Source organism: Trichosurus vulpecula, chromosome 2 (assembly GCF_011100635.1).
Source record: "Trichosurus vulpecula isolate mTriVul1 chromosome 2, mTriVul1.pri, whole genome shotgun sequence".
NCBI classification, from domain to species: Eukaryota; Metazoa; Chordata; class Mammalia; order Diprotodontia; family Phalangeridae; genus Trichosurus; species Trichosurus vulpecula.
This window is the reverse complement of record NC_050574.1, coordinates 420,624,359-420,648,350: the sequence shown is the minus strand read 5'-3', so window position 1 is coordinate 420,648,350 and position 23,992 is coordinate 420,624,359. Positions and strand designations below refer to the sequence as shown.

The 23,992-nt window shown below is 36.9% G+C and overlaps 1 protein-coding gene across 1 annotated transcript in view; it reads left to right on the top strand.

The window, feature by feature from the left end:
• VEGFD (vascular endothelial growth factor D) overlaps positions 1 to 16,065 on the top strand; it is a 74,209-nt gene extending 58,144 nt beyond the window's left edge. The window contains exons 5-7 of the mRNA XM_036745561.1: positions 11,703 to 11,803; positions 14,845 to 15,040; positions 15,945 to 16,065. Of these exons, the coding sequence (XP_036601456.1) occupies positions 11,703 to 11,803; positions 14,845 to 15,040; positions 15,945 to 16,065 (418 nt within the window). The remainder of the gene's footprint in view (positions 1 to 11,702; positions 11,804 to 14,844; positions 15,041 to 15,944) is intronic.
• Positions 16,066 to 23,992: the final 7,927 nt, after the last annotated feature.

Below are 23,992 nucleotides of genomic sequence, written 5' to 3'. Positions count from 1 at the left end.
CTGTGGATCTCTCCCCTCCCCACCTGTGCCTGAGTAGTGAAGGGAGGTGTCTTCTCAGAGATCTCCTTTGTTCTTTCTAAGTTTACAGCATTCCTTTTTAATTGTTTTGTGGTGGTTGTTGTTTCCATTTACATCAATGTAGCCTTTATACATACTATTTTCTTGGCTCTGCTTTCTTCAGTTTTCGTCAGTTCATGCAAGTCTTTTCATACTTTTTTAACTTTCATACTTTTCATACATGTTCACCATTTCTTACAGCAGAGTAATAATCCACTACATTCATGTACCACAATTTATTTAGCTAATCCTTAATTGATGGACATCTACTTAATTTTCCAATTATTTGTTATCACAAAAAGTTCTGCTCAAAATATTTTGGTGCATGAGGAATCCACATGTAGTTTCCTGAATCAAAAGGAGACTTCAGATAGCATCTTCTGCTCCACTATTCAGATTCTGATCACAAAATGCAGTTTAAGAATAGTTCTTTTGGCTAGGGTTTTGTTCTGTTTTGTTCTTTTGCTGAGCAGGGATACAACAGTGATTGTTTGGCTCCCATATTCCTAGGAGAATTTTTGAATATACAAACTTCTTCCTACTTACCCATATATGTTCCTAATACAGTAGATTAGCTTGGTTTTAATCCTTACCAATATTTTAGAAACGGGATATTTACTCTTGAATAAAAATGTTTCACTTTTTCTCCATCCTCAATTTGGATTTTATGCTTATTGTACTCTCCAAACTGATTTCAAATGATACAGATGGACTCATATTTCTAAATCAAATGACAAGTCAGAGAATGACCTCGACCTTAGAGATTGTTTTTTTAGTCAGATATTTTATTTTACAGACAAGGAAGCTAAGATACAGAGAAGTTAAGAAGGACTCACATTTACTTGGCATTACAAAGTTTACAAGGTGTTTTGCTTTCAAAATAACAGTTAGGTAGACCATATAAGTACTAATATCTCCATTTTAAAGATTGGGAAACTAAAATTCAGAGACGTTAAATAATTTGCTCATGGCTGCAGAATTAGCAAGCCTTGGAGCTAGGATTTGAACTCAGCAGTTAACTGATTCTAAGCCACTGTGCCATACTATACAACTCTACCTCCCTGGCTTCAGTGATTTTGACTCTGGAGGAGAGAGTGAGGCTGACAACTTGGCACAGCCCTGCCTCACTTAAATCCAATTCACTTACAAGACAAGACATCACCCTCCTGATGTCATTGTTCATCTTTGAAAATGAAGAACAAACAACATGTTTAGCAGAAAGTCAAGAATAGGAACCAAATATCTCGAGTCCTACTCATTCTTGTATAGTGTGTGGCTTATCCTTCACCAGTCTCACTTTCTCCTCCAGAGTCATGTGGGTCCAGTGGCCAGATACAGATCCGGACAACTGGAGATGGCCTCCTTCCTCAAAAGACACAGCCGATATACACCATTCCTTTTAAACACAGCCAAATGCCAATGACTTCTGTTCTAATTAAACCACACTGAGTGAAGAAAATAATGGGTTCTAGTTCCAGATAGTAAAAGAAGAGAATAAGGATCCCATGAAATAATAAAAGAATAGCCAAATAAAAGAATTTTTTATAAGTTATAAAACTATAAAGCAATGTACAACCTGCTACAAACCAGTGTTTTTATTTGACTCAAATTAAAACATGCCTAGGAACACAGATGACAGACACTCAAATGGAAGAACAACTTGAGCTGAAGGCAGCAGCCCTGGAAGTAAACACCAAGTTCTTAGCTCACAGTAAAGAGAAGCAAAACAATTCCATTTAAATCATGTTTGCTACTTAATTTTAAAATTTTGTTAAATGTAAAGAAATGCAACACTTTAAAAATCACTATACTTGTGCCATTTTTGTTTAATTTTTGCAAATATGAAGGAATGTAACATTTTACAAATATGAGTATATATTGCTACTATTCTTGAGTGGAATTGACTAGCATTTCAGTAAAATCTGTATCTTTCAAAATATCAGCTAATTCAACAATTCAGTTCAACAGATGTTAAATACTGTATGTAATACACCTGAAAAAAGGGATTGAGGATTTTTTAAAAACCCTCCCTTCAGAGAGTTTATATTCTACATATATATAAGTAAATATAATTATGCAAAGTAACTTCAAGAAGGAAAGGACACTAAAAACTTGGGTGGGGAGGAAGTTTCATGCTTTAAAGGAAGCTATGATTCTAAGAAGAGTTAAGATGGATGTATATTTCACATATGGGGGACCACCTGTGCAAAGAAGCAGAGGGATGAACTGTTGTGTACAGGGAACAGCCAGTGGGTTGTTTTGAGTAGCACATAGACAGCATGAAAGACAGTAACATGAAATAAGACTGGGAAGGTAAGTGGGAGCCATTTTGTGGCAGGTTTTAGATACCAGGTAAATTTGGACCATTTAAGAAAACGAGGACTCTCTGAGTCAGAGGAATTTTAAAAGGAGGAGACTTGATTAGATTCTCCTGCCTATTTTGGTTCCTTTACTTGGCAGCAAATGTCTCTCCCAATTAGTGGTTATGTGGTAACCCAAAGTCTACTGTAGGGAAAGGGGGAAAATGAGGAAACTCACACGTTAAGACATATCCAAAAGTGACTTTTCAAAGGATATTTTTTACAGTTGGCTGGAGACAAGAGTGAGAAGATGCTGATTATTCAAATCTACATCTAAATGAGGGTGGTAATATGGCAAATGAGAAATTAACCTATGAGATTCTTCTCATATGGGAAAAATTCTATCCCTAATACATGTTAGAGATGCTCCCTCCTTTTGGAGGGTGGGTTCCAGGATCCCTGTGGGTGGGGAGCAATGTATCATTTGCTCCTTCTACTTCATCTCTTTCCTCTGGCATTTTGGAAAGCAGCAATTGGCTGAGAGAAATAAAAGCATGAAATTGGAATGTTTTCTGATTTATTCAAGGACAGCTGAGAAGGGGGATGTGAAGGGTCACTTCTACTCGACCATATAGACCCAGTTGGAAAAGGAGGTGAGGGCAAGGTTCTCTCTTTTAAGGGTGAAAGCAAAAGAAAAAAAGAAAACTTTTAAGAATCTTGAGAGGAATAGGCAACACACTAGGTGATAGAATCAAAATCCAAAAAAGACTTTGACAAAGATCAGAGCTGTCAGAACATGTAGCCAGTGGTCACATGCCTGCCTGCAATACTCCCTAGTACATTCAAAACCAGATTAAAATGTAATTGAGAAATGCTAAACATTTAGTTGCTTAACATTGTTAGCAAAAATGTTAAGCATTAATGTTTAACATTAACATTGGCTTAGAAAAATGCAATAGATAATGTTAATATGTGGCTTTCTAAGTCAGTATGTGGCTGACTGGGATGCTTATTTTGGTTTAGTGGCCTCATTTCTACTTGAGTTTGACACCACTGGGCTGCAACTCTTAAGAAAAAATTCAATAGGAATAAGTGTAAAATCTTATAGTTCGTGTCAAAAAATCAACTTCCCAAGTAAAAGAAGAGAGAGGTATGATTAGATAGCAATTGCTCTGCAAAAGGTCTGGTGGTTTAGTAGACTATAATGCCCAATATTCAGGAAGTAGGGAAACAAGCATTTATTAAGCACCAACTATATGCCAGATACTATGCTAAGCATTTTACAAATACTATTTCATTTGCTCTTCACAACAGTCCTGAGAGATGGGTGCTATGTGGTAGCCAAAAAAAAAAAAAACAACAACAAAGGTACATGGTTGTTCAGTCATTTCTGACCCTTCATGACCCCATTTTCTGGGCAGAGGTACTGGAATGGTTTGCTTTTTCCTTCTCCAATTAATTTTACAGATAAGGAAATTGAGGCAAACAGAGCTAAGTGACTTGCCCAGGGTCTCATAGCTAGCAAGATGGGCCTGGATTTGAACTCATAAAGATGAGTCTTCCTGATTCCAAGCCAGTACTCTATCAACTGTACCACCTAGGTATAGAGAAGTGATAGTCCATTCTACTGTCCCTCATCAGACCTCCTTTCTATGGAATATGAGTTCATTTCAGGATGTCATGATTTAAGAAGGACAGTGGTAAGTTGAAAAATGTCCAGGGAAGAGCAACCATTGTAGTGAAAGGCCTTGAATCAATGTCCCATGAGGACTGCTTGAAGGAATTGGGCATGTTTAATCTGGAGAAGCCCCAAGGAAAACGTGAATCTGTCTTCAAGTTTTTGAAGGCCTCTGAGACAAAAAAAAAAAAAAAACAAAAAAACAGAAACGGTTTTGAAGTCTCAAAGAGGCAAATTTAGGCTTTTTTTTGTCAAGAAAAACTTCCTAAAAATGAGAGCTGTCTCAAAGTGGAATAGATTGCCTGTAGAGATTGGAGTTTCTCTCCCCCTCCCCCCTACCGGAAGTCTTCAAGCAGAGGTTGAATGAGCACTTGTCAGGCACATTATAGTGGGGACTCCTCTTGTGTATTAGTTAGACTTGACAGCCATAGAAGGTTCTTCCAATTCCTGAATTCTGTGACTCTATAGCTCACTTATGGTCCCCAGAAGGAATGTATTTACAGTTATACAATTCTAAGAGGCACACACATTTGTATACATATAATAAAAAGAGTCATAAAGACCACAAATCATGAATCATGATGATCAGAGTTTAATGGGCTCCATAATACCAGGTTGAGGATTTTGTATTTTATTTGAGAGGTAATAAGTAACAACTTGAAACTGTGAACAACGTATTTCTATGATCACATCTAGGTCTTAAGAATATAAATTTGGCAGCTTTGTGGAGAATGAATTGGTGAGGAGAACAAAAGGAAGCAGACAGACCGATTTGGAGTCTAATGAAATACTTCAGCAGAGAGGTGATGAGGACCTGAACCAGGGTAGAGGCTTTATGAGTGGAAAGAATGGGACAGATGCAATTAATGGTGGGAAGGTCAAAATGATTAGACAGTAGACTATATGGAGAAGAAAAAATGGGGTGGAAAAAAGAGAGATGAAAATGAGAATTTGGGTGACTGGATGAATCATATGCTCATAGAACGAAAGCTGAAAGGGACTTTGGAGGTCATTAAGCCAGCTGTCTCATTTTACCAATGAGGTAACTGAAACCTCAAGAGCTAAGTGTCTTACCGAAGCTCACACAGATGGCAGAGGTAGGAAGAGTGACCTTAATAACATGAAGGAAATTTGGAGGACAAATAGATTGGGAAGGGGGATAGGAGGTGCATTTTAGACATGTGGAGCTTGATGTCACCATGGACATCTATGTGAAGCTGTCTAATTGGCAGGTGGGACTTGAATTCAGGAAAGAGATTAGAACTGGAAGTCATTTGCATAGGGATGATAATGGAACTGAGTATAATGGATAATGGATGAGAGGGAGCTAATGAATTTGCCAATGCAAACAGTATACAGAAAAGAGGGCACAGGACAGATTTGTGGGATATGCCAACACGTGTTGTTATTCAATCATTTCAATAGCGTCCAGCTCTTTGCAACCCCATTTGGGGTTTTCTTGGCAAAGATACTGGAATGGTTTGCCATTTCCTTCCTCAGCTCATTTTAGAGATGAGGAAACTGAAGCAAAAAGGGCTAAGTGACTTGCCCAGGTTCACCCAGCTAGTAAGTGTCTGAGGCCAGATTTGAACTAAGGAAGACGAGTCTTCCTGACTCCAGACCTGGTACTCTATCCACTGCATTACTTAGTGAGCATCTAAGTGAAAGAATACTGAGATGAAACATTAGAATCAGGTTTTTAAAAGATCTTGACAGGAAAGATCATTGGGATGAATCAATTAAGATGAAACTCAGTGGGGATATATGTGAAGTCTTATATTCAGGGTCTACTTGCATGGTGCATGGAACAGATGCATAAAATGAGAATGAAGAGAGCTACTTCATAAAAGCTGAGGGAGAAGAAAGTGTCTAGGAGGAGGAGGTAGTCAAAGGACAAAACTACTAAGAGGTCAAGTAAATAGATGACAGAAAAAAAGCCATTGGCTTTAGCAACTTAAAAAGACAATTTGTAGTCTTGGAGAGCAGTTTCATTCAAGTAGTGAGGGCAGATGCTATTGCAAGAGATTGAGAAAAGAGTGGTAGGTGAGGAAAAAGAAGCAAGGAATGCATAGTCTTTCTAGGAGTCTGGCTATATGGCGGTAATTTACCATCATTGTCATCTGTAAAATGAGCTGGAGAAGGAAATGGCAAACCACTTCAGTATCTTTGCCAAGAAAATCCCAAAGAGCATCACAAAGAGGAGGACATGACTGAAAAAAAAATGACTGAACAACAACATGAAAGAAATAAATACATATTATATATATAATATATACATATATATATATATATACACATACAGAGAGAGAGAGAGAGAGAGAGCCGTGTGCGTGTGCGTGTGTGTGTGTGTGTGTGTGTGTGTTTATGTCTGTGTATACCAAAGACTATACAGGTTGTTAGACACAATACCTTTATTGAGTCTTTAGAACACAACTTTAGAACTTTAGACACCGATTAACAATTTCTGGGGGAGATATGATGTATTACTGTCTGACTTTCTTGAAAAAAAAATAGTATTATGAACTAATTATAAACTGTCATAAAATTATGAACTAAGTCATAAAATATGCATGATTCATAAGCAGAGAAGGAAATTGGATATGAAATTGTGAATATATTTAGAGCTAGCCTAATACGTATATATATACATATATATATATATGTACACATATATGTTTTTAACATGGTAGTAGCAATATTGTTCTGCTTGCCTATGACCCCTTCTAAGCTTCCTTCTGTTCTCTTCTGGGTATTTTAAAAATATTCATAGATCCTTTCCTTCTTTGTGTGTGTGTGTTACTATTACTTCCTCTCCTCTCCTTTCCCTTCCTCATATAAAAGCCCTCTCTTGCAGCAAGTGAGTATAGTAAAGCAAAACAAATCACATTATACTGATTATATCTGAAAATGTATGTCTCGTTCTTCCTCTACAGCTTCATCTAAAACTGTCCACCAAAAGGCAGGAGGCATGCTTCTTCCTCAGTCTTTTGGAGTTATCATTGGTCGTTGCATTGATCAGAGTTCTTAAGTCTTTAAGTATTAAGTTTTTCTTTTCCTTTATATGGTTGTGATCATTTCATAAACAGCTCTCCTTTTTTCTTCTGCTTACTTCGATCTGCATCAATTCATACTAGTCTTCAGAGGATTCTCTAAATCTATCCCTTTTGTTATTTCTTACAATGCAATAATAATAGCCTGGTACATTATTATATCATAATTTGTTCAACCACTTCCAAACGATGGGTCCCCACTTTGTTTCTAGGTCTTTGCTAAAACAAAAAGTGCTACTATAAATATTTTGGTACATATGCATCCTTTCCCTTTGTCTTTGATTTCTTTGGGCTATATTAATAGACGGGTTTAGTGACATTTTGCTTTTCAGAATGGCTAGAACAATTCATAGCTCTATCAACAATGTGTTTGCGTGCTTGTTTTCCCACACTCTAACCAACAATAGGCTTTTTCCATGTCATCTTCAACAATCTGATGAATGTTGTATAGTAACAGCAGTATTGTATGATGATCTACTGTGAATAGCTTAGCTATTCTCAGCAATACAATGATCCAAGACAAGGTTCTGTCCATCTCCAGAGAAAGAACTGGTGGGCTCTGAATGCAGATCAAAGATACTTTCTTTTTGCTTTCTTTATTTTCTTTGGGTTTTTTATGTCTGTTTTCTTTCACAGCATGACTTACATGGAAATGTGTTTTGCATGACTTCGTATATATAACATATTAAATTGCTTGCTTTCTCAATGCTGGAGGAAGGAAGGGAGAGAAAGAATTTGGAACTCAAAATTTGAAAACAATGTTAAAATTGAGAAAAATAAAATATTAAATTAAAAAACAATCCGGTGAGTGTGAGGTAAAACATCAGTTTCCTTACATTTGAGTGGTTTGGAACATTCTTTTATGATAACTATAGCCTGAATTTCTTCTTCTGAAAACCACCTGTTCATATATTTTGACCAGTTAGGTGCTGAGGATTAGTTTTTGTATACTAGTATCAGTGTCATATAATCTTGGTTATCAGATCATTATCAAAGATATTTAAGTAAAGAATTTTTCATTGGTTAAGTTCTTTCCCTTCTAATTTATAACTGCATTGATTTTGTTTTTGCAAAACTTACAATTTTTTATAATCAAAACTGTCAATTTTATCTCCTGTAATCATCTCTGTTCTTCATATGGTCAAAAATGTTTCTATCTGTAGTTGTCATTGGTATTTTCTTCCATTCTCCTCTAATTTAGTTATGATATGGCCCTTTATACCTAGGCCAAGCAACCATTTGGATCTTATTATGGAATATGCTGAGATATGTTGGTCCGAGCTTTATTTCTACCTGACTCTTTTCTAATGCTCCCATCAGTTTTTGTTGAATAGTGAGTCCTTAGCCCACTACTTTTCATCCTTTGGTTTATTGAGCACCATGCTACGATAGTCACAGGATTATGTAATCATAGATGTAGAGCTGGAAGGGATCTTAGAGGACATTGAATCCAATCTGCTGACTTTGTAGATGAGGAAACTGAGGAACAATTGGCTTTGGATCTTTTGTGATTAATTTGTCCTATTGATCAACCTTTCTGATTTTTCACCACTTCCAAACTGTTTTGATGATTAATATTTTGTAGCATATATTTTGAAATCTGCTACTCATAGGCCCATTTTTTTCTTCCCATTATTTTCATCATTTCCCTTTTGTTCTACAAAATAAATTTTATCATTTTGTCTAGTTTTATAAAGTAACACTTTTATGGTTGAATTTATATGGTACTAACTCCCTAAATAAAGAGGATACTGTCATGATTAGCATATTAGCAAATGCAAAATGAGTAATTAACTTCTCTCAAATTATTTAACTCTTCCTTCATTTCTGTAAAGAGTATTTTGTAGTTACAGCTATAATTCCTGTGTGTTAGAAAGCGGACCCCTGGATATTTCAAATATTCTATTGTAATTTTTAATGGAATTTCTTTTTCTGTCTTTTTCTGTTAGATTTTTGTTGGTAATATAGAGAAAAGCTAAATATTTGTGGATTTATTTTATAAACTACTACCTTACTGAAGTTATTAATTGTTTCTATTAATTTTAGTAGAATTTCTAGGGTTTTCTAAATAAAATTTAATGTCACTTGTAAAAAAAATGATAATTTTATTTCTTCTTAGCTTCCGTTTATTCCCTCAACTGCTTCTTCTTGCCTTATAGCTATACCTAGTATGTCTAGAAGCGTAGTAAATAATGGTAGTTTTGACAATGGACATCTTTGCTTTATTCCTGAATTTACTGGAAAGAATTCTGGTATTTCTTTATTACAGATAATGCTTACTCTTGGCTTCATATAGATACTTTAAAAATAGTAAGAAAATGTACATTTATTCCTATACTTTGCAGAATTTTAAATATAAATAGGTATTGTATTGTGCTTTAAAAAACCTCTTTCTGCTTCCATTGATATAATTATGTGATTTTTATTGTTTTTATTATTAATATAGTCTATTATATTTATAGTTTTGCTAATACTGACCTGAATATCTAGAATAAAGACAATCTGAACAACACCACTTCTGCCCTTTGCATCTTATCACTGCTCTGCCTGGTGCATTTTTAGAATTTTCCTAGAGTGTTTGTGAGTGCTCTGGGCTCCTTTAGGACCTTTCATATATCAACATCTCAACAAGAAGACTATCTACTCCTTTGAAAACTACAGTATAGCAATTATTTGTAAAACATATAAAAATATATATGATGTATATTATGAATATAATTTATATTATGTTAAATTCTTTAAAGAATTAATATTAAAGAATTTAGACTCTCTTAAGAAATATGAAAAGGAATGTATCAACAATTATTTTAGAAATCACTGGTTTGTAATATAGATAAATTTGATGTAGATGAATAAATATAGATTAAAAGGTTAATTGAATGAGTATATAAATTAATTATTCACATTGCTTTAATTAAAATATTAAATGTTTTTTCTAAATACAAACAACTTTAGGGAAAGGATTTTCTTTTTTTTTGTATTTGTATCCCCAGCAACCCAGCACAGGGTCTTAGAATTTTTGCTAGACAGAATGGAAAGGAATAGAATGGGCTGCAAGGGAAAGGAGGTTTACTTAATATTTTTACCAAATACTTAAATATGGATGTAAAAATGTTGAAATCACTTCTTTCATTTGGTATGCAGAGAAACAAATTTAGCATTAATAGTGTTTTTATTGTCATCAACACCATTTCCTTTTTTACTTCTTGTATATGAACTCTATTGAGAACTATAATGATGGTAGATTCTGAATGCAAACCAAAAGATTTAAGAAAATTAATCTGTAACAGTGTAGTTCATGGCCCACACACAGCCTTTTGTGACATCTATTTGTGACGTCTTATTCCTTGTGCCTCTATCTATGTACTTGACAAACATTTCTCTTTCTTACCACCTTTTCCAAAGCAGTGGAATAAAATACATAAATAAAATACATAAAATTTGCCAGATATGTTCTACTGTTTAAAATGAATCTGATGACATATAAAATCCTGATTATGTGACCCAGCATTTTTATGCACAACCCAAGTCAAAATGTGCCCATGATCACAGATTGCAGATAATCAAATGGAAGACCAACTGAAGTGGAAGACACCGATGGTTCCAAGTAGAGCATTTTTAGTCTGGAATCAAAAGCAAAATCTCCATTCTACTTATTTTAGCATATTTTGGATTTTTAAATTTTTTTTTAAAAATATTAAAAAGTTCAATATTTTCCTTAAAAGTATCTAATTGTATTTGTGTCATCATTTGTTTAAGAAAGGGTAAATACAAAGGAGTACATTGCTTTTGTTTACTTCTCTTCATATTCATTATGGAGAAAACAATTTTTTTAAGCACTGTTTTTGCGATATCAGAGATCTACCTGATAGGAATTCCTTGTAGCAATTTTTGTCCTTATAATTAAAAAAAATTCTTGTAGGTTATTCTCCATTTCTATGTGAATCACTTTTAAATACAGAATTGTTCTTTATAGAACATGGTGGTGCATACCTATAATCCCTTCGGGCTGAGGCTGGTATAGAGCTTAAGCTCAGGAGTGCTGAGCTACAGTAGAGCTAATCCTTCTTCAAGGATTAATAATAATTAATTATTAATAATTAATAATAATCACTTCTTCAACTCTGGCACTACGGTAAGGCTCTGGGAGTAGGGAGTCACCAGTCTGCCCAAGTAGGGGCAAACCAGCCCTGGCTGAAAATGAAGGCCAAAGTTTCTTTACTGATCAGCAGTAGGATTGAGCAGTGGCCTCTGTACTTCCATCTTAGGTGAGAAAAGGAGACCCAATATAAAATATTTTTGAATTGTATGCAGTTATAAGCATCTATAAAGCACCCATGAAATTCCAGAAATTATACTAGTTGTTGGAATACAAAAGGAGATATGAACACACACACACACACACACACACACACACACACACACACACACACATATCCATAAGCTCCTATGCTCAAGTAGTTTATTTTCTATAGTTCTTACAGTGCAACAGAGATTCTTTTTTTTTCTATATTGGCTAAAGGCAAATTATTTAAACTTGTAAAATGTTTTCTGTCTGCTTGAAGGATTATTGCTGTAAACATCTAAAACAAATTAATTGTTTTTTTTTTCTCACAGTTGTCCGAACACCAAGAAAGTATGTCCAGGTGAATTGACATGGGATGGCAATAAATGTAAGTGTGTCACACAGGAAGAGAGTCCTCTCAATGGGATGGAAGGTAATGATGATGCCAGCAACTGGACAAACTTCTTTCTCTTTGTTTCTTCAACTTACAGATAGTTTAGAAGGCCTTATAAAAAGTCTCTGATACTGGAAAGTCTTCTTCCATGAAAAGCATTTCAAAATTAAATACTGTATAGACCACAGTTCACTGTGATAGCTATGCCCATCTCAAGAGGCATATAGAGCATCCTTGGCTTCCTGGCTTCTCTCAACTCCATCATTCTAAAACTTGCCAATAACTTATAAAAACAGAAAACAACAGGAAACAGCAGTAATTTTGTAGAAAGTTTAATTAAATGTAAAACATTGATACTGGGAGTTGAGAATAACATGATGTGAGCCATCCTCATAACTCACAAATCATGATTGTAGGAGTTTTGGGCCTAAAACATTTGGCTATAAAATTCATGTCTTTCAGGTTTGGCATAGTGCTCTATACAGTTGGTACTTCATAAATATTTGTTGATTAATTAATACCAAATTCATGTGCTTGGGGTTTGAATTCCCAAAGAAACTTGGTATGCCGTAGAAGAAAGGAAAAATAAATGATCCTACAATTTGAGCCCTGTATTTTATCAATAACCTCCATAAGAACAGCAAAAATTCAACTTAAAGATGTCTGCCTTGGAAACCCAAAATAATCAGCAAACTATCTGTCAAGTTATTTGTGCCTTGATAACAGTGATAATAAAAGTATTACTATTTGTGTTGGTCACTTGTCCCCAAAAAAGTATGAGCTCCTAGAAAATGTGGCGGTGTAGATTTTCTGATGCTTGCAGACTTGGCATTGGGCTCTGTACACAGCTGGTGCTTCATAAATATTTATTGTTGAATTAATATCAAATTGATGGAACAAGTATCCACCAACATTCTAAATGTTGATGTTTATAATATCTTAGGTGAGAAAAGGAGACCCAATATAAAATATTTTTGAATTGTATGCAGTTATGAGCATCTATAAAGCACCCATGAAATTGAAAATTGAGTTGAATTGAAAAAACTTGAAATGAATAGGTCCTCTTGGTACTCTTCCCTCTACTTTACAGTCTGTGTCATGTCTGGATTATACTCCCTTTGCCTCTTAGAATATCAAGATTAGCCTTGTCTGCCATTTCCACAGAGAGCCTTCCCCAATTCCCTTATCTGTTAGTGCCCACCTTTCTCTGAAATTATCTTGGATATATTTACCTATAGGGGCAGCTAGGTGGAGCAGAGGTTGGAGTGCTGGGCCTGGAGTCAGGAAAACTCATCTCTCTGAGTTCATATCTGGCCTTGTACACTTAACTGTTTGACCCTGGGCAGGTCGCTTAACCCAGTTTGCTTCAGTTTCCTCATCTCTAAAATGAGCTGGAGAAGGAAATGCCAAACCACTCCAGCGTCTTTGCCAAGAAAGCCCCAAATAGGGTCACAAAGAAGTCAGACACATCTGAAAAACGACTAAACAACAAAAAATATCTATCTATAAGCAAACACTAGTATAGATTTACCTACTGTATATGTTTGTCTACATGTTGTACACATAAGGACATGTAAGCTCCTTGGGGTAAAAACTGTTTTTTGTTTGCCATTGTATCCCTAGTACCTACTACAGTACCTTGCACAAAATCAATGCTTTATAAATGCTTCTTGGATAAATCTATTCTCATACTCATTGTTTTACATGTGATCCTAAAATTGACCGAAGAATTTACTACCAAAAAAAAGCCAAAACCCAAAACCAAACACTACTCTTATTTTCTATATATTCCAGTCAATTGTGTGACTGTAAAGATGTGGACATTTATAGAATGTGCTCCACAAAAGCCTCCTTGTTCTCACCTCTTATGTCCATAAAGAATGCCATTGATATGTGTGCAGACTTCTCTTAATATTATAGAGATGGGAAAACAGGAAAATAATGTCTGAGGTTTCCCCTATGCCTTTGGTATCTTCTCTTCTTTCCTCTATCTGGAGAAAAGATTCCTCAATGCCCTCACAACTGAGTCACCTTTAACAGGGACCTCCTTTCTCTATAGTTGGTCCAATCAACCCCATATGCCAGGTACTGTTCGAAGTGCTAGAGATAACAAAATAAAAAATGAAACAGTTTCTGCTTTCTGGTGGGAAAGTAGGGAGGGGACAGGGGAGGCATATAGTTCAGCTGATCTTTAAATCTTTGGTGGATTTCTTTTATTCAGGGCTATTTCCCCCAGGCCTACATCCAAAACTATGAGGGTGGAGTCCAAATGTAAATGTGGTGGCTCACCTACTTTGAATAGGAAAAGATTTTTAAGGGTCTTTTTCCAATTTTTTCATCTATTTGTTATTCATATGGCTAATAATCAGGCGACAAGCATTTTATTAAGTACTTATGTGCCCACAACTACAAAGAAAGGTTAAAAAAAGGTCTTTGAACTCAAGGAGTTCACATTCTGATGGGAGAGAAAACATAAATAACTAGGTATATGTAAGATATATGCAGAAGAGATGGAAGATAATCTTAGAAAGACCCTAACAGCTGGACAGGTTGGGGGGAAAAGAGACTAGAAGAGGTCTCCTGGAGAAAGTAAGCCTTCAGCTGAGTCTTGAAGAAAGAGGGAGAGCATTGCAGGAATGGGGAGACCACCAGTGCAAAAGCAAAGTAGTGGGAGATGGTAAATAGGCGAGTGTAGCTGACTCACAGAGTACATGTGGGAGTAAAAGATAAGAAAACTGCAAAGGTAGGAAGGGGCCAGATTATGAAGAGCTTTGAATGACAAAGAGAGGAGTTTTCATGCTTATCGAGTAGTGGGATGACACCATCAGATCTTTGATTTTGGAAAATCACTTTGGCAACTGAGTGAAGGATGGATTGGAGTGGAGAGTAAGTACCATGAGTAATAAGGACCTGTGCCAGAACTTGAATTGAGGTTTTTTGATTTCAAGACTGGAACCCTTTCCGTTAGTTAACCTAAGGTGGTAGTGTTTGTTTTTCAAGAGCTCATGGGGGAAAAAAACAAAAACCCAAGGAACTCACACTACAAATACTTCTATCCACATCTTTCTCTTCCCGTTTAGAGCACTCCCATCTTCAGGAACTGGCTATCTGTGGGCCCCATAGGAAGTTCGACGAGGACCACTGTGAATGTGTCTGTAAGATGCCTTGTCCTAATGATCTCATTCAGAACCCAGAGAACTGCAGTTGCTTTGAATGCCGAGAAAGTCTGGAGAGTTGCTGTCAGAAGCAAAAAATATTCCATCAAAACACCTGCAGGTGAGCGCTTCGCATGACTGCCATGCTTCAAATAAACTGTCCTTTTGATTGAGTAGTACTTCTTAAGTCAATTTTTTCTCAGTAACTGAGAAGGAGCCAATGCATAGTTGATAGAAGACTAGCCTTGGAACCAGGAAGACACGAACTCAAATTCTGTATATATTGGCTGCCTATCTTGACAACCCTGGGCAAAATACTCAACCTCACAGGGTATTAGGCAATTTTCTAAGACTACTAGTTGCAGAGAAGGTGCATTATATAGTGTGCTATCATTAGTTTTTGAAGTAAGAACTCTTTTGATTGAATCATACTGATTGAGTTAAATTTTTTCTCAGGTCCTGTCATTACATAGAGATTTGTAGAGGTTACTAGAGCATCATTCATTGCATACAGTAAGCCCTTGGCAGGAACAAATTCTCAGACTCCCATATTATTGTGTTGAGTTGAGAAACCAAGAAAGCTTTACCCAGTACATTTTTTTTAATTCTGAATCTGCAGCATAGACTAGGTTTGTATAAATAGAAAATTGATGATTAAAAACTTGAAAAACCATTGGCTTGTTTCCAGGTATCCAGGTGCCTTGGTTCTTCCAAACTTTTTTAAGGGAAGAAGAACCACTTGATTCCTATTATGAAGCAACAAATGATAAAAATAAATAGGCCAGATTGTTATTTAGGATATATTGCTTCTGAAGTATATAGGTTTGACTATTCAGGGTTTAGATATTAATAATTTAGACAAGTACTTGGCAAGTACATAATGAAAAATGGAAGTTAGAAAAAGCCTGTCGAAGATATTTTTTAAATTATGCAGCAGTACGCTCCAACTAGTTGGGATTTGATTCCTTTGAATGTAGACTTTGATCCTGAGTTATCATGGCTCTTATTTTCTTTTTCATTAACAGCTGTGAGGACAGATGCCCTTTTCACACCAGGACATGTATAAATGGAAAATGTGCAAGGCACTGCCGATTTCTGAGGGACAAAAAAGGTTCCCATGGGCTCCATGGCAGAGAAAATCCTTGATGCAATTTCTATCCTTCTCCCAGCCCCTACCTTTTTGGATTTTTGTAAACAGCGTGCTGCTTTGCCAAGTTGCTGTCACTTTCCAAGTGTTATAAAAATGAGTCAACATCTACTTCACTTAGCAAAAGTGAAACTAGCCCACATTTATTTATTTCATTAAATAAGCTGCCAGGAATGCACTCACTGGGACACTAACAGTTGTCCACTGTCGGAGGATGCTTGTGGGGGTAAAGAACTGGAGAAGGAGCCTACTTGGAGCTTTTTTTTTCACAAGGAACAAATTGGATAATTTGAGATGGAGTAACGGTTACTACCCCACTGTTAAGGAGAATGGACTAAACCTTTGCTAACTGCAACCCTTGTGAAATACTCTGATTCTCTCTTGTACAGAATTTAATTTGTAATATGTTCAGCACTGACTTTTTGATCTACTGTCTGGCTTTTGATTATTGAGTTTGTTGAACCACTGCCTGATGTATCATATTTAAATATATTTAAGTAAATAAATGCATCAGTTATTCAAGCTATGTATTCTCACGTATTATAGTCGTTTTCCCAGTTCTAAAATAAGGCAACTGAACTAGATTTGATGTTCTTAATCTTTTCCATGTCATGGACCCCTTTGGCAATCTGGTGAAGCCTATGGATTCCTTCTCATAAAACAAAATACAAAGAATCACAAAGGAAACCAGCTATATTGAAATACAGTTATAATTTTTTTAAGTTCACAGACCCCCACGATTAGGTTAAGAACCCCTGGATTACAGCATCTCTGAGGACTATGATTCTATGATGTAGTACCATTCTCCTCCAAATATCACAACAAGGCGAAGTAAGTGTTCAGTTCTAAGCACTTAGTTTTCGTCCTGGTACTTAATTTTATTCTGGGCTTGTCAACCTTTTTTTTTTGCTCCCCTACTTCTTCCCTGAGTTATGGTAAGCACTTAAAGCTTGCCTATACCAACTGTGATATAAGGGAAGAAATAGATGAAATAATGAACTCATTGAATCAGAGATAAAAGTGGTGAAATCCTGGAAGAAGGTATGCAGATGAGGATTTGTGAATTTTTTCTATTCTAAGGACCTACCCTAGGTCCTAGAGGGTATTGACCTAATATGAGGATCCCCAGGACCCAAATTATAAATTGGTTCTTTTCCTAGCTAGATTTATTCTAGGACAAACCTGGTCAGCAAGTACAAAAAAGGTAGTGGTATTACTTCTTCCTTCAGACAATGGGGTTACACTAGGATTTATCATAATTTTGAGATAGTTGTCCTTGAGGGACAAGTTTGTGGGTTTTTTCCCACTTCTTTTTTAAATCCCTACACTGCCTCTTTGTACAAAGGTAACTCAATAAATGTTGATGTAGGCAATTTATTCTATTAAATATGTCACAGAATGATTTATAAAGGGTGTGATTGATATAGTCATAAAGGTTAATGTTTGACTTTCTCAAAATCATATCAGCTGGCAGGGCATGGTGGTGCACATCTGTAACCCTGACTGCAGGGGAGGTTGAAGGTGGAAGATCATATGAATTTGGGAGTTCTGAGTTGTAGTGAGGCTAAAGCTGATTAGTGACTGCATTATGTTTGGTACCAATATTGTTAGCCACTGGGAGTGAAGTGAGTGGAGGTTGCCTAAGCACAAATCTGAAAACCAACACAGAGAGGGAAAAAAAGGGCAGGTTAAAGCTTGTAAGCCAAACAAAATTGGGATCAGGTCCATGCATGGTTGCTGAACTTCCATCCTAGGATATCTTGCATAATTAAGAAATTCAGTCTCAAAAAAATTAAGCAAAATAAAACTCTCTCTCTCTCTCTCTCTCTCTCTCTCTCTCTCTCTCTCTCTCTCTCCCCTCTGTATATGTTTAATTTATGTATGTATATATGTATATATCTATCTCAAAAATTAAACAAAAAAAATATATAAATATATGTATATATGTATCTATCTATCCAGCTTAACTAATTCCTGATAGCTTTCCCTATTTATCTTTCTTTTAGAATCACAGATCGTGTATCTATTTTGTCTTTCATTTTAAATTATATGAAACAGTATTAAACTAACAAGGCAAAATGGAAAGATGGTTATATGAAACATTTTCTACCCTTTTGCAGAGTATAATCCTGAAGGATTTCACTGTAAAATGTAGTCTGGAAAGCTCCAAACTTTCTTAGTTCATGTTATCTTTAGTGTCTCAGTAATTATTTCACAGTACTCATAGACCAAAAGAAATACCTAATAGTTTTATTAGTTTTAAGTAGTTAGATCTAAACAACTTAGTAAGTATTCATACTAACATCTTAGTAGCTGTTTGAAAAAATACTCATAAATTGAAAGAAAAAATAATATTTTTTTCATTTTTGATAGCTACAATTACTTATTGATGGGATGTATGTATTTATAAGGCACTGCACAACTTCTTGGCATCAGATTGGACATCACCACCCTCATTTCCTGTTTGCCTTTTTTTTTCAATCACAGCAACCGCCCAAAACCCCGCTTCACAAAAATAAGAAAATTCAAAAAGTTACTGGCACACTTGAAAGCACAAATAAACAAAAATCTATCTCAAACTTTTGAGAATGTTATCAAAAAGAATGTAACATGACCTAATGTTGAAACTGTGAACTACCTCAAGCTAGTAGAGCAGTATCTGATATGTCCAAGTGTCCCTTAAAAGTGTAAAATATCCCACGGTACCCCTGAGACTTGGAATGCAGTGTAGCACAATTTGGGATCTATGGGCATAGCCACTGATTTCAAAGACAGAAAATAACTTTTAAAAATTTCTTAACTCCCAAACATAGAAACTCTCTTTGATTTTTTTCCTTGTCTTTCTTTAGCCAGTGTATAAAAATACGACTGTAGCAATGAAGAGAATTGGGGAAAAGAAGAAAACCATAATGGCTCAAGCACGAACTAGGAATTAATAACATAATATACTTGAGAATAAACTTATACAGTGGTTATGGTAGGCTCTATTTAACATTGCTAGTCTATAGAACAAAGAGACAAATAATAATGGGAAAGCAATATTCATGTTTGGCTTTGAATGACAAACAAAAACTCAACTAAAGGTTCTCTTCTTTGAAGGTTCTGTCCATCCCTGGGCAACCTTAGGAAGGCAAGTGTTTAACAGCATGGGTGCATTATGGTGTATTATATAGATTGCCTATAACATAAGGGCAACTGGGTGGCACAGTGGATAGAGCACTGGGCCTGGAGTCAGGAAGACTAATCCTTTTGAGCTCGAATTTGACCTCAGACACTTCAGGCTGTGTGACTCTGGTCAAGTCACTTCACCCTGTTTGCCTCAGTTTCCTCATCTAGAAAATGAGTTGGAAAAGGAAATGGCAAACCACTCCAGGATCTTTGCCAAGAAAACCCTCCATGGGGTCACAAAAATCCCCAGATGGGATCACAAATAATCATAAAGGACTGAAAGTAACTTAACAACAACATCTGTGACATCAAGCCAAAAACTGGGTCCTTTTCAGTAGTTTTGGGGTGCATATCAAACCTCTGGCCCTGTTCTACATAGATTCAAACCTAGTTTGACCTGTAAACTAACATGAGTTCCTGAGGTCATGCTCATGGGGAATAATGTAACTCTACCCCAGGGGAGGCCAGGATTATATATGTTGGTCTGTTTGGGGCCAAATATAACTCATACTAGCACATCCAGATCTGGATCTTAATCCTTGAAGCCAAATAGGATAAATATGGGTAAGACTTCAGGGGCAAAAGTTAAGAAAACTAGATATGGTCTCTTTGTTGTCATTCTCCAGAAGAAAAATATAACAAAAAACAAAGCCTGGAAATGTATGCTGAAAATTCCCAATGGAAGTCTGAGATGTTCTAGGAACACCTGAAGCCATCAGCAATCTCTACCTGGAGAGAGGAAGACTGGAAGGCTTGGATGAGGAAGCTATAGGAAAGTCAGAAACCTTGGAACATGAATGTGGGTCAGAAGCTGGCAATGGGATGGCAATGCTCAGATAGAACATTCCATGGCAGCATTCAGAATGGGATGGCAATGTTCCAATAGAACATTCCATAGGCTTTTGAAGCCCATAGCACTCTGACCTAAGACACACCAAAAGTCCCTGAAGATTCAGAACTCCGAGCCAATATGATCTTGGGGCACCTGAAATCCATGAACATCATAAATGCAGAAACACCAGAGGTAGAAATTAGTGGCAGGAGACCAGGTAATTGACATCAGGATTAAACATGGTCAACCACTCTAGCAAAGAATGCAGAAGACAGAACCTGGCCCTGCTGCAAAGTCCTAATTCAGAAATTGAGAGAGATGATTAAACAGAAGAAAACATTAACCATAATATAGAACTACTATTGTCCCAGAAATACCCAAAAGTCTAACCCAGAAGAAGAAACAAACTCCACAACTACAAGTAAAGACTCAGAGAAAAAAAATGCTCAGCCACAAGGTCTACAAGGGTACCTAGAAGAAATGAAGCAAGAGTTAAAAGTTAATAATTTTTGTAAATTATAAATGAAATAAGATCTCTGGAGGAAAGACATATCAAGAGAATAACTGGCTTAGAACAGAAAGTGGCAAACCCAACCCAAGCGTAATAGGCCAGGCTTCACTTATGCCAGTTTGGCCACTCACAATGAAGACTGGAACAAAATGAAAGCTTTGCAAAATTCTGACAGTTAACAAAAGGAATTTTGTCCCTAAACTAAACCTTAAAGACGGTTTCAGTATCTTTTAAGGAAAAATGTGTGAAGGAGATCCTATAGGACACTTCTCCTACCCCCCAAATTACAGATTTCATGAAATTTAAATGAAAAATTGAAATCAATGACTCTATGAGAAAAGTACTGGAACAAAATAAATAATTGAAAAGATAGTAGAGAGTGTATGCAAGTGTAATAAGATCAAAACAGCTGACCTCAAAACTGGTCAAGCAGAGATACTTTAAGAATCATTGAATTTCCTGAAAGTAATGGCCATCCATACCTGTTGTTCAGTTGATTCCCACTCCTGCACCCCTCAAAAAAGCTGGGATACCAAGAAGTAATCAATGAAAACTGCACAGAATTTTTAGAACCAGAGACTAAAGTGAAAATAGAAAGAACCCACCAAAGATCTTCTGAAAGAAATCCCAAAATGAGAACTCCCAAGAATGTGATTGTCAAATGCAAAGTTTCTAGGTCAAGTACAAAAGAATCAGAGTCAGGATCATATAAAACTATGCTGAAACTATAATAAAGAAGGGAAAAGGAAGAAATAAACAGGGAAACTGCATTGTGTTTAAAGGTATTGTAACAATACTAGCACTTAATTTATATGCACCAAACGGCATAGCATCTAAGTATTTAAAGGAAAAATTAATAAATTATAGGGAGAAAAAGATAGTAAAATTACAATAGTTGGATTTCTCAATAAACCACTTTCAGACTCTAAATGAAAAGAAAAAAATTTTAAAAAAAGATAATTTTTTTTAAAAAGTTTAGAACCTGATAGAATTTTATGAGAATAAGGTATGATAGACCTCTAGCAGTTACTTAATGGGATTAAAAAGAAATTTACATCACTCTCAACTGAGCTTAGCACCTTTACAAAAACTTAGTATATATTAGGCCTCTTGTTCATTTGTTTCAGTCAGGCATGCCTTTTCATGATTCCATTTGGGATATTTGTGGAATGGAATGCTGGAATGGTTGGCCATTTCCTCCTCCTTTTACAGATAAAGAACTGAGGCAAAAGTGTTATGTGATTTGCACAGGGTCACACAGCTAAGTGTCTGAGGCCAGATTTGAACTCAGGAAGCTGACCCTAGGTTGGGCACTCTATCCACTGTGCCACCTACCTGCCCCATATTAGGACACAGAAGTGTCAATAGCAATCACAATCAGGAGAATTAGGTAAAAACTAGGTTTATTACAGGAGAAATGAATATGCATGTGGAACCCAGAGTTCACAGTCTTTACATAAATTTGCATATTCATGAGAGAACAACAAAAGGAGGAGGAGAAAAACCGGAAGGGGCACCACAAAGGAGAGGAAAGGTGAAGTAACTGCTCCTGAAGGGGAGGTGCAAGGCAATGGTGAAAACCAAATTCTTTTCCCTTGGGACCTGCTGGACTACGAAGAGACGAGGGTCCGCTTATCTGCAAAGAGCCCCAACTGCACAAGCATTTTTCCCAGCCTGACGCAGACTGGCTGGTACCTGTCTTGCTTCCCTAGGACACACAGGGAATCCAGCTTGGGTGCAAACAAAAAATTATGTCATCTGGGGTGGGGGTGGGGAGTGAGGTGGGGGTGAGGTTTCCTCCTTGTTACATTCAGGTTCTCCTGCACGCTCTGGGTCCAGTTTCTCTGGAAAACATGGCAACTCGGAAAGTCAAGTTCAGGAGATCCTTTAACAGAAGCTTCATAAACAAATGCATAAAAGCAGAAATATCGGACACATCCTTTGCTGTCTACAATGAAATGAAAATTATAATCAACAAAGAATTCTTTTTAAAAAGGATTAAAATTTAACTGGAGGCTAAATAACTTAAACCTAAAGACGGAGGGTGGGGGGAGGCGGGTTCAAAGAACAAATCAGAGAAACAATTGATAATTACATCAAAGAAAGTGACAACCATGAGAAAATAAACCAAAACTTTTGGTATGCAGTCTTTAGGGGAAAATTAGACTATTATCAAAAACAACAGAAGCAAGCTGTATATAACAAATTTAAAAACAATCCTCTTTTACAGTTCTACTCTGTATACAGAAGCGCTCCTTTCAGTTGGTGTTTGTCAAGTAAAATTTGTCATGTAAGAAAAAAAATTATTTGGGGAAAAAAAGTTCTCTTTCGAACCTTTTGCTGTTCGGTAGTAGTCACTCACTACTATTCCATTAATATTATAAGTGGTTTTGTATAGTGAGGCAACATTTACGGCAATTAAAGAAACCCTGACAGGAGCTGTTTCTAGGATGTGGCTGCAGATTGGTTTCTCATTCCAGCTCCTCCCATGGTGACATCGATTACTCCACTGGCCTCACAACCACCCACGCTAATGAAGGCGTGGTGGAGAACACCAAGAAGGGGAAATGCAGATAGATACCAATCCTGGTGGTGCTAGGGGTCCATCATCACCTTGGTACTCTTTAAAAAGTCATTTACTAGGCGCCCGATTCTAAGTTACCAGCCCTGAATGGTCTTCTAGGAACTGAAGTGTTCTCCTTGGGACTGAATGGGATGTCATTATGGCATAATTTATTTAGAGATGGACGTGGACCGATTTTGTGATTCCCGAAGACAGTGTGGGTTTACTACTCTTCTATATGCCTCTACTGACTGACACTTCCCAAGCACGCCCTAAAAAGAGGGGCGGGCGTTTAGGATTGAACAACCAAAAAACAAAAAAACTCTGTAACTAGGCAACGCTCCAGGGAAGCTGCCTAAGTGCCAGCGCTGGGTTATGACCTATACCGCGGGGCACACTGGGAGTGGTAGTTTTCTACAGGCCTAAACTAAGCGGCTGCAGAGCCCGACGAATTCCTGAACTACAGTTCCCAGAGAACACAAAGGGAGCCCGCATGGCACTCTGGGATTGTAGTCTTGCGCTCAGCGGGAGGAGTTTTAGAATAAGTGTTAGGAGAAATCAGAGACGGTCGCCCGGACGCTCAAGAGGTTTCCCAGCCATGGACAACGCGGCCTTGGTTTAAGAAGCATTAATTCACCCCTCGTAGCTGTGGTAGTTACAAGAAAGCGGGAGCCGTCGCGGCGGAAGCACGCCATGACGCCATCACCCTTCCCCTTCCCCTTCCCGGGGACGTGTTGTGCGCTCCCAGGGGGTGGAGAAAGGGTTCGGCAGCCGTGGCCCGGGAGTCGCGTGACCCAAAGGCCGCGTGACGATTGGTTTCTGGCGGGGGCGGGGTGCGGGCGCTCGGATCTG